The 21,646-nt window shown below is 44.7% G+C and overlaps 1 protein-coding gene across 1 annotated transcript in view; it reads right to left on the reverse strand.

The window, feature by feature from the left end:
- NMNAT2 (nicotinamide nucleotide adenylyltransferase 2) overlaps nt 1–8,018 on the reverse strand; it is a 74,975-nt gene extending 66,957 nt beyond the window's left edge. Inside the window, exon 1 of the mRNA XM_030573810.1 lies at nt 7,838–8,018. Coding sequence (XP_030429670.1) covers nt 7,838–7,922 — 85 coding nt within the window. The 5' untranslated portion in view covers nt 7,923–8,018. The remainder of the gene's footprint in view (nt 1–7,837) is intronic.
- Between the last annotated feature and the right edge of the window lie 13,628 nt (nt 8,019–21,646).

A 21,646-nucleotide genomic window follows, 5' to 3' on the forward strand; every position in this document is an offset into this window, starting at 1 on the left:
TATTTTGTAAGCTCCTAAGAGAAAAGCATTTCCCTCTTGCAATAACAGGGTTGTATCAAATATAATCTTACAATAACCCAGCCTGCAGGAGATTAGTAAAGTTGTGTGCATATGGATGTCATAGATGTAATTAAAACCATGGGTTAGTTAGTAAAGTCTCACCAGGAAAATCTGTAGGAGAAGGTTCTGCAGGGAGGAAGGAAAATACACCAGGTTCCCCTTGCAGTGTTCTCCCCAAATCACTCCGTCAGGGATTTGCCCCGAGCACAAGGACCAGGCGAGCCATCCACAGATCCTGAAGGATAAGGAGAGACCTGGGCCTCCCACTGGCACTGGACCTCCCTGCCCCCAGGCAGCTGGGCTCCATTGGACCCACACTACCAAGGGCATCTTCCATCAGTGGCTGCCTCTGGAACTCACCATGAACAGGGCTTCCACAGCCTAGGAGAAAGGCAGGGAGATCAGAATAAAGCTGCATTAACTTTTACATGATTTCCCTATGGATTTAGGGGTGGACAATATATACACCTGCAACCTATCACCCCCTAGCCCTGTAAAGGGCTTTGCTCAGGATCCAGGGAACTCAGGAGGGGAGGGTGCTGTGGAGGCAGCTGATCCTCCCACATTTCTGGCTGTAGTATGATGAGTGGAACTGAAAAAAGAGGGTTGGGTTTCAGGAGGAGACCAAGTTTGGTGGGTCACCAGAAGCTGTGGAATGCAAGCTCAGGCCAGGTTGCTACTAAACAGAGTTCTCTTACTCTACAGGTAATACTGCCTTCTATGCATGTTCAATAAAGATCTCTTTCCTACAGCTCTGCCTGTTTGCTGTATCCCTTATGGCTAAGGACAGACTGAGAGAGCTTCATGTAAATCTTGGTCGGGCTAGCTGGCCTCATGCCTTGATACATTTCTTTTCTAGTGTCACATCCTAGGTCATTTAACACCTGAATGTACTTTTCACCCTCTATGCAGTTTGTTTACATTTGACTTTGCATTCTGCTGGAGATTTAAACTAGACTGGTGGGTTCAACTTTGGTTTCTCATCAGCTTTGCTTCCTGGTTCTCGTGCCTTAGCAGGTTGCTGTTACATGGGGATTACCTATGATAGAGGGGAATGATTTCATTAAAAAGCAAACACATTCTTGTCAGCTGGATACTTGGCACTTTTTGCATTGTTTTGTTAGTGGCACTGCACAGATTTTTTTTTTTGCTCTTGACATTTGTTGTACAGTTTGTCCTTTGGTGGCATTGCTTTGCCTTTTTAACATAAAGAAGGTGCTGGGGAACTGTGATATAGGCAGATCCCCTTCACAGCTGTTGGTTTTCTTGTCTTGGCACCTCAGGGTGTGGGCCATGGGCGTATCTCTCATTGCAGCTGCCCCATCCTTCTGCACACAGAATTGCAATCAGCTGGGGATTACTTAGAAGTAGGCTTTGCCTCAGAAGTTCTGCTTCTTACAGTAATACATATACTGTGCAGAGCTAGGCAAATGCCACACAATATTTTGCTGAGTATTAACTTGAAATGAAAACTGAATTCAATTGAGTTCAATGGAACCACCCTATGCATGTGACTAAGGCAAGCAGGTATGGCTTTTAATGTCTAATATTTGAGGTCTTTTCCATTTGTTTTTTACTGAGGACTTTGTTCTGAGACTCACAATCAATTGCATACTATTGTGATTTTTGCATAGGGTCTGTTTTCATATAGTAATGCCTGTTTTGGAATATAAAGGAAATGTGATTTCACTTAAATTAAAAAGAATCACAAATATTTCTATTCATTTTAGATTTTACAAAACAAGCCCGTCCCTCCCACTTCCCCTTCTTATAAACAAAACTGAAATTTGGATCCTAAGCAAAGTGGACAATGTTCCTTTAAATAAACAAAATGCAACTCAAACACTGTGACTCAGGCTACACATACATTTCAGAGTACATATAACATTACAAACAATTCAAGGTGTGTTTTCAACCTATTATGGTGTCATCAGAACTACTTCATATGGGTGGGTGCATAGCCTTATATTTCAGCTGCATTATACCTGCATATATTGTACACACTTCTGTAAATAAAATTAAACTTGGATAGGGTTAATGGCCTGATCCTGCAATTTACAAAGTGTGGCCAGAGCCGTGCTGAGGTCAGTGGGATTTGCCATGGTTGTGGAGAATGTTGTAAAATGCATGGTTGTAACAAAATCACAACCACCTGAAAATCTGCACCTAAGGAGGACGTTCCACATTAAACTCAAGTGACCGGTGAAGAAAGGACCCAGTCGACAATAGCATGGATCAAAAAAAAGACACCCTAGTCCTAATCCTCCAGGCAAACTCAGCTGGCCTTTGGCCTGAGTAGACTACAGGATTCAGCTCCATAAGTGAAAGACTGAGTATCAGCCTTTACCTGGCATTTCCTCTTTCTGTTAGTTTGTATTTTAAGCTAATATAATTTTTCTGATATTGACGAGCAAGTGTTTTCTGTCTGGTTTATGAGGGCCATTTCTTTACCTGAGAGACGAAGATGGTCTTTTGAATACACATTTAGTTAGTTGTTTGGAACATGTTATTTACAGAAAGCAGCACTGTTCTGCTCTTTGTTGAGGACAGAGTCAAAGAAGCCACAGAAACTAAGGACCAAATCCTACTTGCCTATCTCACCTGGTTACTCCCACTGACTTAGTGGCTGGCTTCCGTGAGTAAGATGACCAGGATGTGGTCTTAAAAGCCCAGTTCTGTAACCTTTGCTCACAGGAGCAGTCCTTACTTGCTATGAGAGTTCTCAGCCCTTACTCATACCAGTAATCCTACTGGGGTAAGTATGGGCTGATGGTTAAGTAAAGGTTGCAGAATTGGGTCCAAATTTATAATGTATTCATAGATTTTTAAGACCAGAAGGGACCTATATGACCATGTGATCTAACCTCCCACATAACACAGACCAAAGAGCCTCCCTTAATAACTTTTGCACCAAGCCTGTAACTTCTGATTGAGCGATAGCATATCTTTTAGAAAGATACCCAGTCTTGATTTAAAGACTCCAAGTGAAGGAGAATCCATCACATACCTATATAAGTTGTTCCAATGGTTAATTCCCCTCACTTTAAAATGTGAGCATTATTTCTAGTCTGAATTTGTCAAGCTTCAGTTTCCAACCACTGGATTTCATTCTACCATTTTCTGCTAAAGAGCCCTTTATTAGCAGCAATCTCTTCCCTGTGTGGATACTCATAGACCTTGATCAAGTCACCTCTTAACTTTCACTTGGATAAACTAAATAAATTAAGTTTATTTAGTCTCTCACTAGAAGGCATGTTTTCCACACCTCATACCATTCTTGTAGCTCTTTTCTGAACCCCTTCCAATTTTTCAACAGCCTTTTTGAAGTTTGGACACCATCAGTGGACACAATATTCCAGTAATAGTCTCAGTAATCCCATATACATAAGGTATACCACCTTTCTAGTACTATTTGATATTTCTCAGCTTATATAGCCAAGGATCACAATTGCTCTCTTAGCTACAGCATTGCACTGGAAGCCCATGTCCAACTGGTTATCTACCATGATCCCTAAATGCTTTTCAGACTTGCTGTTTTCCAGGATACAATCCCCCATCTTATAAATATGACTTACATTCTTCATTCCTAGGTGTTTGACCTAGCATTTTGCTGTGCTAAAACATATGTTGTTCAAATGAGCCCACTTTACCATAGCTGACCTGGTCCCATCACTAATGACAAAAAAATTGGTGGAGTGGTAATCTCCAAATTGTACCAGCAATTATTTTATATTTTCTTCCAGGTTATTGATAAAGATGTGGAATAGCAATCACCAAGAACAGATTCTTGTAGGACCCCGATAGTAACACCCCTACTGGATGACAATTTCCCATTTACAATTGCTTTTTATGATCAATCAGTTAAACGGATTTTAATCCATTTAATATGGGAGGCATTGATCTTTTTTTTTTAAATGTTGATTTTTTTTCATCAGAACGTCATGAGGACTAAATGCTATACAGAAGTCCAAGTACATTATGTCAACACAGTTACCTTTATTAACAAAACTTATCTCATCCAAATACCATAACAAGTTTGTTTGACAAGACCTATTTTCCATAAAACTATATTGATTAGCATTGGTTATATTATCATCCTTTAATTCCGTGCTGACTGCATCTGATGTTAGCCTATCCATTATTTTGCTCAGGACTGATGTCAGACTATAGTTTCCAGGGTCATCCTGTTTACCCTTTTAAAATATTGGCACAACATTTGCTTTTTTTCAGTCCTCTGAAACTTCCCCAGTGATTCAGGATTTGTTAAAAAAAATCAGCTATAACACTTCTGAGCACTCCTCAGCAAATTCTAAAAGAATATTTTTGGGTGCAAGTTATGCACTTATGATTTAAAAACATTTAACCTTAATAATTGCTGTTTACCATCCTTCCTAATTACTGATTGAATAGAAAGTACTTCTTTATCATTGTAAGATATGAATACATCCTCAAGATTCTTTCTGAATGCAGAACAGAAATATTGACTACTTCTGCCTTTTCTGGACCAGGATTGATAAGTTTACCATCTTGATCTAGTTCTGAGTTATGCCATTACTAGAATTTCATGTGTTCCTGGTATATTTAAATAACTACTTCTTGTCCTTTAATCATATTGGCCACAGATTTATTTACTGATACTTTTAGCTTTCCTTATCAATCACTTGCATTTACTAACTGCCAATTTGTATTCATTACTATCAGTGTCCACATTTTTCTATTTGTTATTTTATTGTTGATTTCATCTTTCATTTATGACTGCAGCATTGTGAAGGTATTTATTTTTCACTTAATAAAACATTCTTAAACAATTTCCAATTATTCACATTTTTATATTTAAATATTTCCTCCCATCCAATTTTGCTCATAATTGTTTTCAGCTTTGGGGAATTGGCCATTTAAAATTACCAAGTATATTATTGGTGAGGACTATATTCTGCTTGCACATAGTAATGGAAATTAAATTGTGATCACTTGCACCTACACAACAATCAGTTTTTAGTTTGGTTATCAATTCATCTTTCCTCATCAGAATGAGGACTAATACTGAACAACTAAGTTAGTGATATTATTTTGTGTATTAGAAAGTTATTGATAACTTTTATAAACTCCATGTATGTTTTACAAGCGTTGGCATGAGACCTCTAGCATATATCTATCAGACTGAAATCCCCCATGATATTGCACTTTGTTCTTTCCACACATTATTGATAGATGATTAAGGAGCTGCTCTTTCTGTTCCTTGTTCTGATTCAATAGTATATAGCAGACCTGCCCCCTCTCCCCAGTACCTTGTCTTGTGATTTATCAGTTAGTGCATTGATCCATAAGCATTTCAGGTGCTCTCCTTCCAAACTGTCAGTAATTCTAAAGAAGGTAACACATCTCCCCTTCTGTCCATTCTTTGCTCTAACTCAGGAGTTTCCAGTGATTTTAACATTTCAGTCATCTGAATCATCCCACCAGGTTTCACTAATACAAATCAGAACAAATTCCTTTCAGAAATTAGTGTTTCTAATTCCCTTTTTTAAAAATCACCCAGGCTTCTAGCACTTAATATTTTATTTGGCTCTCTGTTTAGTACCCTGGTCTATCACACACAAGAGCTGGAGCTGACACCTTGGTCCAGTCTCACATTTTCCAGACAGATAGGAAATGAAAATGCCATAGAGAATAAGTTCCTAGGGAAGAGAATATCCCAGAGAATAAGTGCACTCCAAAAGGCATCCCAGCCACATGTAAGGCCATGTTTGGTGTTTGTCTCTGGTTGTGTTGAATCAGGGGAAATTAAAATGGGAGAATCCAAGAACTTGAAAAGATGCACCAAGAACCTGTTAGAAAATAGTACTTAATGGTTCTCATTATGGTCTGTTGTGGAGGTGCAAACTGAGCATTGGTTCCCACCCTTTCTCTGCATGGTAAAGTGGTATAAAATACTCAAAATACCTTTCTGCCCTGTACAGTAGCTTTGTTTTGAATTTCTTTACACATTATCTTAGATGTTGTTGTTTAAACAAGATCCAACCCAGTTTTGTGGGTAGGTGGATCATTTCAAAGGGAATGTTGCTCAGTTTCTAATGTAAATGTGATGGTGTGTGTGTGTGTGTGTATATATGTGTGTGTGTGTGTATATATATATATATTGGGGGGGAGGTATGAGTGTGCAGATCTCTCCAGACCCATATTTAAGAACTTTGGGGCAAATTAAAGTCTAGGAGAGGATTTTTGGACAATAGAGTTCTATATAGAGCCCTGTGTAAATAAAGGAAGATCTAGTGGATTCTTACTCATCTCTAGCTATATAGATGCACACAATTTTATACTGAATTAAAATAGGTTGTGAATAGTACCCACATCTACTAACCTGACTTCACTCATGTTTATCCCTTTGGGGAGACAAGGTGGGTGAGGTGATATCTTGTATTGCATCAACTTCTACGGGTGAGAGAGACTAGCATTGGTGCTTACCCAGAGCTCTTCCTCAGGTCCTTTTGGGAATATTATGGGCCTTTTCTCTAGAGTAGTAGCAGGAACTTATTCAGTTTCATTAATCCCTCAATGAGATGTTTAGCTACAATGGTGTGTAATTAGCCCTTAAAAATTCCAGGGCTTCTTAGCTAACATGACCTTGTCCCCTCAGTTCCCTACCCCCACCAAACTGCGTGTGCTTCAATATATCACATATCAGGCTTACCTATCCCGCTCCTACTAGCAAGCAGGACATTTCAGCACCTTCCCTGCGGACAGCGCCCAGCCCTTAGCATTGATCTCTCACCTACCCCTGGCACTTCTCTCCTACTGGCACCAAACAATAGCTGCTGACGCTTTTCTGACACCAGCTAGCAAGCAGTGAACCCACTCTGGGCACGGTGCTCCTAGACCCACAGCAGCAAAGCCTCTTTCCTTCCTGCTGCCAGCTGATCCCACACAACCAGGGAAACCCACTACCAGCCTAGTGCCACCAGCTCTGAGCCAGGCAGGGCCCCTCTCCCGTCCTACTGCCACCTGATCCCAGCCAGTCATATTCCCCACCCACTCTCCACAGGCACCAAAGCTCAAACAGCTGCCTCTTCTTCCGAGGCCCCTGTCCAGTCTAGCAAACACCCGTCTGCCTTTGAACACACCCCCAGCCACCCCACTCACCCCAAATCCTGCGCCGCCATGAAATCTTCATCCGACTGACAGAGCCCCTAAAGAATCAACCAATGCCCCATCTCCTCCTGCCCACTCCCACCCCCGGGGAGTTCCACACACACACACGCCAGATTGATCCCCCTACCCATCCCACTAACAAAAGATCCCTGTCCCCAAAGCCCCTGCAGTTCCCAGCCTCAGCCTAGGCAGGCAGAGCCTGGCTGCCCCTGGCACTGATGGCCCCTTGCCTGACAACGAGCCATTGCACCTCCATCCTGCCCTGGGCTCTCTCTCTCACGAGTGACCCCTGCCAGGGTCCTAGCCCTGCCAAGCCAGCCACGCAGGGCAGCCCTGCTCGCTAGGGGCCCAAGGAGGGTGAGCAGGTGTCTGTATATTAGGGGCTTTGTCTTGTATAGGCAACTATCTCCCCTGAAAATGTGTCCCCATTTTTCACCCCTGCTACCTGGCCACCTTAGCCCCAGGCCCAGGGCTGGTGCAATCCAGCTTCCCTGCGCCCCGGGCATGTGGCCTCCCCGCAGAACAGGCCGGCTCCGATGCATCCAGCATCCTCCCTGGTGGCCCGGCGCCAGCAAATTCAATCGCACTGAAAAATACAGGGGCTGGGAGCTGGGGGGGTGGGACTCACCGAACATCTGGATGTGCCCCTTGGTGATGGGGTTGAAGCTGCCGCAGGACAACAGGATAACGTGGGTCTTGGTGGTTTCGGTCATGGTGCTGCCTTTCTGCCAGCTCGCTCCAGCCTCTTTTTGTGTCTCGATGTGTCTGCAGAGGGAGGAGGGAGGCGAGGCGCAGCCGGCGCTGTGGGCTCCAAGGAGCCGAGCCAGACGCAAGCAGCATCTCTCCCCTCCTCCCTTAACGCTTTCAGAGCCAGAGAGGGGCTGCTGGAGACAGACAGACACACACACACACAGGGGCTGCTGGAGACACACAGACACACACACACACACACACAGGGCTTGCTGGAGGCAGACACACACACACAGGGCTTGCTGGAGGCAGACACACACACAAGGGCTTGCTGGAGGCAGACACACACACAAGGGCTTGCTGGAGGCAGACAGACACACACACACACACAAGGGCTGCTGGAGACAGACAGACACACACACACACAAGGGCTGCTGGAGACAGACAGACACACACACACCCTGGAGAGGGGCTGTTGGTGCCTGGATATATACTTACTCACACATGCACACCAGACAGGGGCTGCTAGCACCTGGGTCACATTCACATACACACCAGAGAGGGGCAGCTGGAGACTGGGTCACACTCCAAATTAGCTGTCACACCAGGATCTTTCTGGAGCCAGCCAAATTAAAATGCCTGATTAGAGAACAAGTTTAGCCACTCCTACTGCCCCCAGACTCTGGACCCTGGCACACCTCAATGCATCAGCACCACAAAACTCAGGCCCCAGCACATGACACCTGCCAGAATGATATAATTTTTGCCCTTACCACCCAAGGAGCATGGTATGAGCACAAACCAAGTGTAGCCGATCCTGCTGCACTAAAATATTCCAAACCATAATATAGCCCAGAGCATTAATGCCACAGACAACCCAACAAACTACATATCTGGCAGCTGGATCTTCAAAATGTTTGGCCTCAAACCCCAGTATGTATAAACTAAATAGAAAACAGGGTCTAGCCCCTCCTACTTTGCTAGGAAAATATGGATCTTGATGCAGCCTGGCCCATAGCCCTGGAAAAACGCACATCTATTACCTGGCAAGATCCAATGGTTGGAAGCTGAAGCTAGTCAAATTCATACTGGTGATCAAGCATAAATGTTTAACCATGGGAACAATTTACCAAGGGTTGTGGTGGATTCTCTATCACTGGTAATTTTAAAATCATGATTAGCTTGTTTTGGGAAAGATGTGCTCTAGTTTAAAAGGAGTTGTTCTAGGCAGGGTCTGTGGCCTGTGTTACAAGGGAGTCAGACTAGTCACTAAATGATCAAAATGGGCTCCTTATGGCTTTGGAATCTGAGTCAATGGATCCTGCCAATTTTTACTCCAAACTCTGTCTGAAGGGAGGTTGGGCGGGGAGGGGACTATAGGAGTTCCCAGTGCACCAACCCTCCCCCCCTCCTGCCGCCCCGCCTCCTGTTGCACACTGGCACAGCAGCACCACAATAATATTTATTTTATTTATTATTTGTATTACAGCAGCACCTAGGGGCTCAGCTGAAATCAGGGCCTCATTGTACTAGGCTCTGTACACATAGTAATAGACAATCCAGACATGCTCACACCCCACTACCTTCCCCAGAGAAGGGCTGCTGGAGACTGGATTTCCCTCCCTCATATACACACACCTGGGAGGGGTTTCGGAAGACAGGCTTCCCCTCCCCCAACACCACACAGCTAGCCGGAACTGTTGGAGATGGATCCCCATATGTATATGCCAAGAGGGGGCTAATGGACACTGAATTTCATACACACACGTAGCTAGGAGGGACTGCTGGAGTCAGGGTTACACACAGCACAAAGGGGTTTCTGGAGACTGGATCTCCTCTCCCTCCCACCCCCAGGACTGGATTACATTTATACACTCACACCAGGGTGGGCTACAGCAGACTGGATTCAAACACTCACAAATGCTCTCCCCCGCCCTCCCAGCTCAAGAGTATCTCTACCCCTTGAATTCCTCCTAACACCAGGGAGATTCTGTCTGTTGCAAGCAGCTTCCTTCCTCACACAGAGTAATTCTGCATGCAGCTTTCTCTTTCTTGCCCTTCCTCTAACAAAAACACAGATTTCTTTATGCCCTTTTCCTTAAGAGATTTCAAAGTACCAAACATTTATTGTTTATATTGCAGGCTCTTTGTCTCTGCTAGTCCCACGATACTGTACCCATCCTTCTCTTCTCTCTTCCTTCTGTCTCTCTGTCTTTCATCTCTGCTAACAACAAAGGTCTGTATGGCCCCAGTTTATGTATTCCTCTTTATGGTTCTCACTATCAATCTGCACAATCCCCTGTTTGCTACTATGGATGAATCTTTTTATTTCCTGGATTGGACTTGAAAAGTTTTGTTTTGCGAAAGGCCACAGATCCAAGTTCTGATAGCAATCGATGAAATCTTTAAGCTAATGGGAAAGTTCTTCCAGCTACAGAGAATTCAAGCCCATTTGTGCAGGAAAAATCTTATTTATTACTTGCATTATGGGAGCACCTAGGGGCCCCATTGTAATAGGCAATGCATAAATACATAACTAGAGACAGTCCATCCATCCCAAAAGTGATGGGACCCAGTAAAACACACACATGGAGTTTCTTTAGACCCACTGTACACAGAGGCTGTCCTTTGTCCCCCTACTGGATTGCCATTGTCAGTGAGAAAGCTGCCAAGATGTTGAAAGAATGTTTTCTTCCCTTGCCTCTTTTTTGTTGTGTTATTCAGCTGTCTAGAATTCCAGAGGAACTGGCGCCCTGGATAAGCTACTGTGAAGATTGAGTGTTGATGGCATTTTTCTCTCTAGACAAGCTTGTTCAAACTTCTTCGTGGTTGATACCTCGAAGCCCCCTTCTGAATAGTCCTTGAAAGCTGAAGACTTTTGGAAAGTCTGACAGGGACCATTTCTATCCATACTTATCATCTGTCAAAATTAAACAAACAGCACTCTCTGCACAAAGCACAGAAAACAGGAAGCAGTTTAAATGCAGCAGCGAGGGCTCTTTTAAGAAAATACATTGACAACTGAAATGGAAGAAGCACTAGAAAATACTCCCAGGCAGAAAGAAATTGTGTTAAGATTTCCAATATCTCTCAGCCATTTCAGGGAAAAATCCTTAAGGGAACATTGTTTCCTCAAAACACAAAAATATTGGAGATCCTGAGAGTTCAAAGTTCACATGACTGTTTTGAAAAAACCCCTCCAGCCATCAGCTAGTATGAAAATAATGTGCCACAGTCAGGCATTAGAGGAAGCCTTCATTGGGTGAGGTTCTATGGCCTGCATCATGCAAGAGATCAGACATGGGTGTTCATAATAGTCCCCGTACTGCCCTAAAACCTCACAGAGGGCTTAAGTGGTACAAATATTTTGTGCTGGTTCTCTGCCTGGGGGTGAATTTCACCATAAGAATGGCCATACTGGTTCAGACCAAAGGTCCATCTATTCCAGTAACCTGTCTTCCAACAGTGGCCAATGCCAGGTGCCCCAGAGGGAATGAACAGAACAGTTAATCATCAAGTGATCCATCCTCTGTTGCTCATTCCAGGCTTCTGGCAAACAGAGGACAGGGACGCCATCCCTGCCCATCCTGGCTAATAGCCATTGATGGACCTAGCCTCCATGAATGTATCTAGTTCTTTTTTGAACCCTGTTATAGTTTTGGCCTTTACAACATCCTCTGGCAAGAAGATCCACAGATTGACTGTGCATTATATGAAAAAATACTTCCTTTTGTTTGTTTTAAACCTGCTGCCTATTAATTTCATTTGGTGACCTCTAATTCTTGTGTTATGAGAAGGAGTAAATAACACTTCCTTGTTTACTTTTTCCACACCATCAAGATTTTATAGACCTCTATCTTATTCTCCCTTAGTCATCTTTTTTCCAAGCTGAAAAGTCCCAGTCCTGTTAATCTCTCCTCATATGAAGCTGTTCCACACCCCTAATCATTTTTGTTGCCCTTTTCTGAACCTTTTCCAATTCCAATATATCTTTTTGAGATGAGGTGACCACATCTGCACACAGTTTTCAAGATGTGGGTGTATATATGATATTTTCTATCTTATTAACTATCCCTTTCTTAATAATTGCCAACATTGTTTGTTTTTGACTGCCACTGCACATTGAGTGGATGGTTTCAGAGAACTATCCACAATGACTCCAAAATCTTCCTTGAGTTGTAATAGCTAATTTAGACCCCACCATTTTATATGTATAGTTGGGATTATATTTTCCAATGTGCATTACTTTGCATTTCTCAACACTGAATTTAAGCTGCCATTTTGTTGTCCAGTCACCCAGTTTTGTGAGGTCCTTTTGTAGCTCTTCACAGTATGGTTGGGACTTAACTATCTTGAGCAGTTTTGTATCATTTGCAAATTTTGCCACCTCACTGTTTACACTTTTGTCAAGATAATTTATGAATATGTTGACCAGGACTGGGCCCAGTACAGACCCCTGGGGGACACCACTATTTCTCTCTCTCCATTCTGAAAACTGACCATTTATTCCTACCCTTTGTTCCCTATCTTTTAATCAGTTACCAATCCAAGAGAGATCCTTCTGTCTTATCCCATGACTGCTTATTTCGTTTAAGAGTCATTGGTGAGGGACCTTGTTGAAGGCTTTTTGAAAATCTTAATACACTATATCCATGGGATCCCCCTTGACCATCATACTTAAGGATCTGAAATAAAATGGAACAGAGTAAGTGAATGAGCCAGACATACATATGATATTTGGTCACACATGTTCTTTTAAAGGAACATTGGCAGAGGTCAGATTTGGCCTTGCATTTAGGTTTTATAAAAATAAGTGTTCACAACTAGGCAGACCTATAGAAATGCCTCCATTATTATTATTGTTTTATTATTATTTTTGCAATTCAAGTGTACACCATTTTTTAAAGCAAATGAACATTCTCCTGCCAGCCTCATTGCAGCATTGTGCTAGGCTTTGAGACCCTAAAGGTAAAGCTGACTGGTCTATTATCTTTACATGGGCTAAGAGAGAGGCAAAAAATAAACTCTCAACCCCAATGAGAGAAAGGCATATTCAATTTTTAAAGTTCTCTCAGTGTTAATAGTAAACCAAGGTGTCATTAATAGTAAAAATAACAACATTTTAGTGATTCAAGGCGAAACTTTTGTGCTATGCCTCCTAGATGGGCAGTCCAGGGAGAGGGAGAGCTAAGGTAGCTTAAAGCCCACTTTTATGCCATGCGTATTCTGGTGTGGTCTGGGGGCCAAAACAAACACTGGCCTAACTTAGGCAGCTCAGGAAGCTGCGTAAATTTATCATAGCCATGCCTGGGAGCAGATCAAAATCTCCGATAGTATTGTGTTCTGTGGCCCTGTCCACAGCCCTGCCCTTGCCCCACTTCCTGCATGCTATGCTGGGGCTTGCAAGTGACACTGCACAAGATGCTTGCACCTGGGGCATTCTCTTCCAGCTGGGAAAGGGCTGTTACTGACTCTGTCCTGAGTAGGGTTAAGAGTGGAAGGTCAAATCCACTGTGTCACTTGAAAATAGTCCTTTAATTTCCTGTGTTTGGTCAGAAGCTGAATATTTGGTTTTCTTATTAATATGAATACCGTTCTGCAAAAAGAGAGGCTGGTGTCCACAGAATGCTCTTGGTTAATCTTTAAGATTTTGTGGGGTCCTATGAACTTTTATGATTCATTTTCTTTTGCAGCATTTGCCAATGTATATGTTACATGTATCACTTACAGCATAGTAATATGGATCAAGCACAAGGTGAGATTGTTGTATGTATGACTGTTGGGCAGCTATGCCAGCCGCATTGTATTGTTTTTCCCACACTGCGGTTCACTGGAATGTCCCACAATGTCTTGGAACAGAACAACTCAGCATTTGGCCTAAGTGGATAGGAAAACTGTCAAAGGGGAAATACATTTAATGTGCTGGCCAGGTACAAGCTGGGGCAATAATTCCATGGACCAATACCTGGAATGCTAGTCTCCAAAGCACAGGTAAGGAAGATACAGGACAAAAAATTAACGAACTGGTCTCAACTGGGGGGCTGGATCTTAGGTGATCTATAAAGTGCTTCCTAACTTGTAATCAACTATCCTATAAATAGCAGTGATTTGGGGACTGTATTTTGGGCAGCAACTGCATAAGATGAACTGAACACAATGCAAGAACCAGCTTCCCAGATGGATAGGTGATGTATTAATCCTTTCTTTCCTGTATCATACTGTTTTGTTGATGCATTGGCTGAGCTTGGTTATTGTCTATTTGGTCTCTTGAGCATTTTTCATATTGAACCACAAATGTAGTCTGAATCAATCAGCTCTACATTTTTTTAAAGCAATGATGTATTTTAAATGAAATACAAGTTCAGAGGAACCTAAGCCTTCCCTTCAGACCAGCGGGCTAGCGGGACCGAGCTAGAGCTAGATCTCAGAGGCTTCTTCCTTGAAATAACCCCAAGCCAGCTGGAGATGCTGAGCCAGTGATCCCAGCAGGGCCCCTGCCTTGATGTCACTTAGCAAGCTAGAGATATTGAGTCTATGAAGTCACAGAGGTCCGTCTTTTACCGTTAGACTAGCAAAAATCAAGCAAAAAGCAAGCCAGTAACCTTCAGCCTTCACATCAGCCTGGCATGCTAAAATTGCTGAGCTAGTGACCTCAACTTGGACCAAGAACTTTGACATCAGACCAGGAAGCTAGAGATACAGAGCAGGGATTGGAGTAAAGGGGACTTGTTTGGCTGGCTTGAGGGCACAGACCCCCCTTCTTGATACTTTTATTCTATGGTCCCCATTATTTTCCTCCTGCCATAGCCTACTACAAGAGGTGCAGCAATGTCACTTCAGCACTACAGCTAGCTGAAAAAAGGGAAGTATATTTTGCGAAAAGATTCAAAAGAAATGAAATTTTGTTGTCACCAGGGTGTTATGTAATGATGAATGGAGGGAAGTGTCTGCCAAACAGTCTTTCTACAATGGAGTGGTCCAGACTCTAAATAAATTGGGGACCCCTTGGCTTACACTCCAAGTTAGGGAAAAGTTACTTTAGGAAATCCTTTAGAGCACTGCAGTTTTATAGGGGTGCTTTTTTCTGTGTCATTCTGCCTTTAAAAACAAGTGTTTCCATGGCCATGTACCTGCACTGGGGTGATAGACAAGGGAGGTGGGGGAATCCCCATCATTGGAGGTTTTCAAGAACAGGTTGGACAAACGACTACCACAGATGGCCTAGGTTTATTTGGTCCGGCCTCGGCGCAGGGGGGTGGACTTGATGACCTCTTGAAGTCCCTTCCCACCCTACGTTTCTGTGAAAATGAGAATACATTTTTAAACCTCTAGCTTTTGCTATACATAAAATGGTCATGATTTTTAAGGTCTGCCTTTTCTGAAACTACGAGTTGTTCATAATTGCTAAAAATGTTTTCTGTCACTGGGAAGGGAGACTTCCCTGCTCTACAATGGATCCAGTCTTGAGTTTCTAGCTTTAATGGTTCATGAGGGGTGTGATGGAGGTCCACCCCATACAAGACTGGAAGGGGTTAAGATGGCCAGGCAGGCCAATTAACTCCACAGGCAGTACCTGGAGGAGCAGCCAGGGAGCAGGGAATTGATTGGGAGCAGGCTCAGCTGGGCAGGAACAGGTGGGACTCCCATAAAGCCAGGGAGCAGACAGCAGAAGGGGGCTGCAGGAAAGTAGGCTGCAGCCACTCCCTGGGAGAAGAGAGGTGCATTAGGGGCTAGAGCAGAGGTGGGCAAACTACAGCCCGTGGGCCACATCCAGCCCTTGGGACCTTCCTGCTCGGCCCCTGAGCTTCTGGCCTGGGAGGCTTGCCCCCGGCCCCTCCCCTGCTGTTCCCCCTCCCCTGCAGCCTCAGCTCGCTCCGACCCCAGCTCAACGCTCTGGGGGTTGGAGCTCCGAGCTCTGGCTGGGCAGCGCAGCTGCAGAGTGCCTGACCCAGTGCTCTGAGCTCCATGGTGGCGTGGCTGGCTCCAGCTGGGTGGCACGGCTGCCTATCCTGGTGCTCTGGGCAGTATGACTGTAGTGCCGCCAGCCACCAGTGCTCCAGGCAGTGCAATAAGGGGGCAGGGGAGTTTGGGGTGGTGGTCAGGGGGCAAGAGTGTGGATGGGGGTCTGATGAGGGTGGGAAACAGGGTGGTTGAATGGGGGCAAGGGTCCTGGGGGGGGCCATCAGAGGACTGGGAATGGGGGAGTTGGATGGGGCAGAAGTTCCACGGGGGCTGTCAGGGGGCAAGAAGCAGAGGGCGGGGCCACGCCTGGCTGTTTGGGGAGGCTCAGCCTCCTCTAACCAGCCCTCCATACAATTTTGGAAATCTGATGTGCCCCTCAGAGAAAAAAGTTTGCCCGCCCCTGGGCTAGAGGATAGTCCACAGTACTTTCTGAGAGGAGGGAGTTGAGGCTGGCAAACCCAGAGAGAGGGATATGAGAAAGATGGGAAAAGCAGTAAGGCAAGACAGTGCAGGCCTTGGCCTGGGACTGTGTGTGCAAGGACAGACTTTTTTGCATCTATGACTAACTGGGAATGGTCTTAATGTGTTCTTTGAATGCTAAGTGGGGAATGTTGCTGGGACTGTCTGCACTGGGTATGGGAGACTTTCCTTGAGGGAGGATACCTGAGCACATAACATGAGAACTCAGGAAGGGGGTTGGAGGCCAGGTGACACCTCTGCCCGGGGAAACTGGACAAAGGATTGGGGAAGAGTTGGGGGGAGGCTAAGTGAGACAGCTGGAGGGAGTTTCAGGGAGAATGGAGGGGAGCCCAGATGGGACTCTGGTCTCCCAATGTGCCTCTGGCCTCCCTAGCCCCACAGATGGACCTAACTGAGGGGGTCCTGTTGTCAGTACCTGCAAGGCCTGTCTTGGACTGTGTTTCTGTCGTCTAAATAAACCTGTTTTCTGGCTGGCTGAGAGTCATGATGAATTGCAGGAAGCCTTGACTCCGCCACACTCTGTAATGCCATCAGCCTGGAAAGGGGAATAAGTATGGTGATCCAGCTGGAGGGCCAAGTCTTGAAGAGGAGGCTGTGGTTCCTGGAGTGTGAGGGGTCCACAGGATGAGAGGACAATGGCAGAAACACCACCTGAGGAGGCCCAACACCTAGCCAGAGCCAGGAGGGTCATGTTTAAGTGAGTGGACACCATCACAAGGTGTCAGACCTTAAAAATGTGGTGGGGCCTAGACCTTCCTGGACTTCAGAGCAATGGGCCGGGGGGAATTGTGCTTTCCCTGGGAAAGGAGGAATCAGTTCTCTAAAAGCTTGAATTTTTTATTTTGTTGATCAGAGCGTGGCTACTTGAGGCTGCTCAGAGGCTTGGAATCTTAGTAGTCCTGGTGGAGATGGATTTGTGGGCAGAGTGTAGATTATCTGGCCAAAAGCGCAAAATAGGGCTCTGATCCTTCAAGCTGCCGTGTGCAAGGAGCAGCTTGCAGGATCGGGGTCTAAATATACTTTAGCAAGTGGTTGCAGAAATATGATTGTCGTGTGTGTGTCTGGGTGTGTGTGTGTAAAGTGAGGAGATGGGAGGGGATCATATACAGATATGAAGGAGGGGGGAATCTAGAGCATTACATCCATCAACAGAAAAGAGTCACAAACTTCAGACTCTAAACTGCAAGGAGAAACGGCTGCTCACAGGACTACAGGCTGAGATTATGGAGACACATCGGTCACTCTTTCTAATTTATCCAATTTTCAGCCTAAAATAAACCAGATGATCAAAAGTATATGAAAGTGTCACAAACTCTCCTGCAGACTGAGCTTACAAAATTATTGCACAATGACATCAATGGATTATACTCTGGAATTCAGTACTTTGAAGATTAAGATGCCTTGACTAGTCCATCTTTTCTCAGCAGAGCAGAAGATTTTAAAGTCGCTCTCCAGCAAATATTGAGGACAGGAGAAATTTGAACAATCAGACTGAACTTTCATTCTTCTCTTGTCTCTCTGACTGCAGCCCAAGGCTCAGACACATGCCAAATCTAATATAGAAGATCCATGAGATGCACTTAGTGAAGTCTGTGCCATGTTCTTAGGGGTCAGACAGTGCCATTAGTTATAAGCACTGATGAGCAAATGATGCACTGCATTTAAAATATTTAGTTAATATAATCCTTTGTGCACTGGGGCACTGCTAGGTTTGGGGCTTTTTCAAAACTGATTCAATAACACATTGATTTTTGTTCCTTTTAAAATTTTCAGTTAATTTTCCATCCTGACAGCCCTGGAGACTGAGGTGTCTGTTGGATAAAACATTTAGATGGCAGCCAGGGGACTTGGGTTCTCATTTCAGTTCCTTCATCATTAATCTGCTGTGTGACTTTGAGTAAGTCAGTTTCTACATCTGTAAAATGGGGATAATTGTTCTTATTTCCCTTGGAATGTGCTTCGATATCTATATTGATGGCAAATATTTCTATTTATGCGAAGCTCAGGCAGTGCAGTCTTTGCACCATGTTGTCTCACTCTCAGGCATCAGCTCTTCTCTGGAGGCATTGCTTCTAGGTAAAGGATTAGTTCAGCCTCCATTCTCCTTTCAACCTTCACTTCTTTGTTAACGCAGCCAGTAATGGTGCTAAACAGAGCTGTGATGGTGGCTTTTATGATGTGGTCACCTGCACGCAAGGAAATGGCCAAAGTTCATCAAATCATTTCACATAAGTTTCTGGGTAGCTATCAGATGGTAACACCTTTCAGACACTACCAGCTTGGCTCAGATTTAAACTGCTAATAGAGACAAAGTCTTCACTTCTTATTTGCAGTCCTCTGAGCCATCCAGTTACTCCTCAGTAGAAAGGGAGAAGAAACTAAGAGAAGGAGGATGCTTTCCTTACCTTCATAGGAGCTCCAGCATTATTCCCCAAATTACTACCTGTTTCAGAAACTAGATAAGTCCCTTTCTTTCTTCTACCCTTTCTCCATCTAAATTATTATTCTGGTTCCCATCACCACAGAATCTGAATCCTACAGATATGTTCCACTCTACCAACGGGCTGGAGAAGAGACAATTGTTTGAAGTTACTGATTCAAGGATGATGATCACATAAAGGAAGAGCAGTGTGAGGCAGTCAAAAGTCCATTGCATGAGCAAGTAGGGACTTTGGAGTCTATACAAAGAGCTGCAGTTTACACAGCAAAAGCCTGACAGCCCAGAAAAGGGGGTGAAGGTGAATCAAGTCAGTTTCCTTTTCACAAAGCACTTGACCAAAGTGTCGCTGATGTTGAGGGTGTCGAGTTGTGGGTAAATCTGACATCCTGGATTGGGTGTATCCGACCCTTGGATGGGTGCACAATGGTGGAGAAGGGTTCAAAAAGCCTCTTCCTTGGTAAGGGCCAGCCCCAGTTGCAGTTCCTGCCCTCTCCTGAGCACAGAGACTGCTCCGGCATAACACCACCTGGCTCAGAAGCCATGTCAATGACCCCACTCTCCTCCTACACCTCCAACAAATCCAGCCAACTATGCATGGGACGGAGCACGGTCCCTGTGAGACCTGATCCACGCTGTGTTCCTGAGGTATAATAGCTCCCAGTGCAGCCCTTTCCCAGCATCAGTATGGGGCTATGGCTAAAAGCCACAGCAGAACCCTAGCAAGTGACACCCAGGACCGGCGCTAGGGGTTTGAGCGCCGTAGGTGGACGGGAATTTCGCTGCCCCGCGCACTGGTCCGCGGCTCCGGTGGAGCTGCCGCAGTGGTGCCTGCGGAAGGTCCGGTGCTCCGTGGCTCCAGTGGAGCTGCTGCAGTCATGCCTGCGGGAGGTTCACCCGAGCTGTGCGAGCAGCCGACCCTCCACAGACACGACTGCGGCAGCTCCACCGGAGCTGCGGACCAGCGGACCCTCCACAGGCACCACTGCGGCAGCTCCACCAGAGTCGCCTGCCGCCCCCTCCGGCAAAACGGCGCCCACCATTTATTCTGGAGCCCTAGGCAATTGCCTAGGCTGCCTAAATGGTAGCGCTAGCCCTGGTGACACCAAAGGATTAAAAGAACCATTTGCAAGATGGGGCTCAGGAAGCTGCGAGGAACTAAATAATGATGCAGTGATCTTGGGGTGGTTTATGATTGTCTAACTGCCAGAGTTAATGGACAGGATATACTGTTATTCAGTGAGTGCAGGATAATGAGTGTCTAGAAGCAAATGACTTCAAAAGTGGGAATAGCAGCTGAATGAGAAAAAGGTGGAGTCAGGTTAGGGGAAAGGGAAGATAAGAAAACCTTTAAAACCTTCCATCTAGCCTGAAAATGCAGTGCTAATAAGATGCTGGACTGGACTGCTAAAGAAATGTGACACCTAGGAGAAGAGATGCTTTGATCAGTATACAGGGCACTCGTTAGACTTCTTCTATTGTACTCTATCCAGTAACATAGCTTAGAAAATATGGCTACTGTTAAGGATTACCGACAATCTCTCACTTTAAATCCTAAGGGGTTTCCTGGTCCTGTTTGCAAGCCAGGGGGTTCTGAAGGAAACATCTGAGCTAGGTCCTTTGCAACAAGTCTGGAAAGAGCCAGTTTAAAGCAAGGTGGGGTGAGTTGTGCTTTGCTACCTTAGGGAGCAGTCTGTTTTCTCACTCTCTGTTTTTGATTCTTGTGTGTCAGGGTTCTGGACTGTAACAAATAAAGTAGTTTTGCATTGCAACCTTCCACCAAGCATATTTTAGGATTTTTATTTAATTTCTCTGTCTGTGTGCTGTGAACATAAAGGGAATCTTCTTGAAAATTTCTGCACTGGCTACATTTGAAGTAAACAGGTTGAATTTCAGGAAAGTAAATATTATTAAAATAATTTTGGGTCTAATCATGTACTAGTCATTTCAAATGGATGTTTTGGGCCCAATTCTAAATCCCGCATTCATGATAGTAGGAATCTTTTTTGATATTGACTTCAATAAGAATAGGGTTGGACTATAACCAAGCATAGGAGGATCAGACCCTCCACTGTGGTTCAGGGCCAGCATAATGGCTCCTATGCCACCCCTCCACTCAGCAGCTATTCTAGAAGAAAGTGTAGCTGGTGAAAATGGGGTGTGGCTGAGATTACCAGGAGCCCCAGTGAGCCCTGACTGGCATAGCAGCCCCTTGGAAATGTTGGCAACTTGTGCAAGTTTAAGCAGCCCTCCAACTACTCTTAATTTACACTGGAGATTTGCCCAGCATGCAGTCAATCCTAGATCAGGGCAGTTTTAAGGTGGCCTCCATAGTCTGTGCATTCCTAGGCCACAGCTGAGGATCTGGCCTATGATGTCCTTGACTATTCATTTTCCAGGGCCTGGGTTTTGGCAGAGGTGTGGCAGGTAAGTACATTGATGTCTTTTAGCAACCTTCCCTGGGTGTGTGAGATGAGGTGCTCATGGGTGTTGGAATAATGCTGAAGAGGTAATACGGGGCTGTCAACACTTGCTATTCTCACAGCCATGCTGCAGAACAAAGGAAAAAAGGAGATGTTAAAAGGAGAGGCTTTAGATGGATCTAAGAATGAGTTTGTGGTGCATGCATTTTCCTGACTTAGAATCATCAGCTGTAATATGAAGCAGCATTTTGTGTCGCATCATCTGTAAAGCAGTTTACAGTCCAGCCTGTCCTGTACCTTTCTTTTCTGTCCCTTTGTTGAATACTTGGACACCGTGGTCCAAATTCTCATCAGTTGACAAAAAACACAGTGCAACTCTCTAGGAGGCAGGGGGATGAAAAGGTAGCTTGAGCCATGTCCCTATGGTGCGGAGGTCCCACCCTGG

Source organism: Gopherus evgoodei, chromosome 8 (assembly GCF_007399415.2).
Source record: "Gopherus evgoodei ecotype Sinaloan lineage chromosome 8, rGopEvg1_v1.p, whole genome shotgun sequence".
NCBI lineage: Eukaryota > Metazoa > Chordata > Testudines > Testudinidae > Gopherus > Gopherus evgoodei.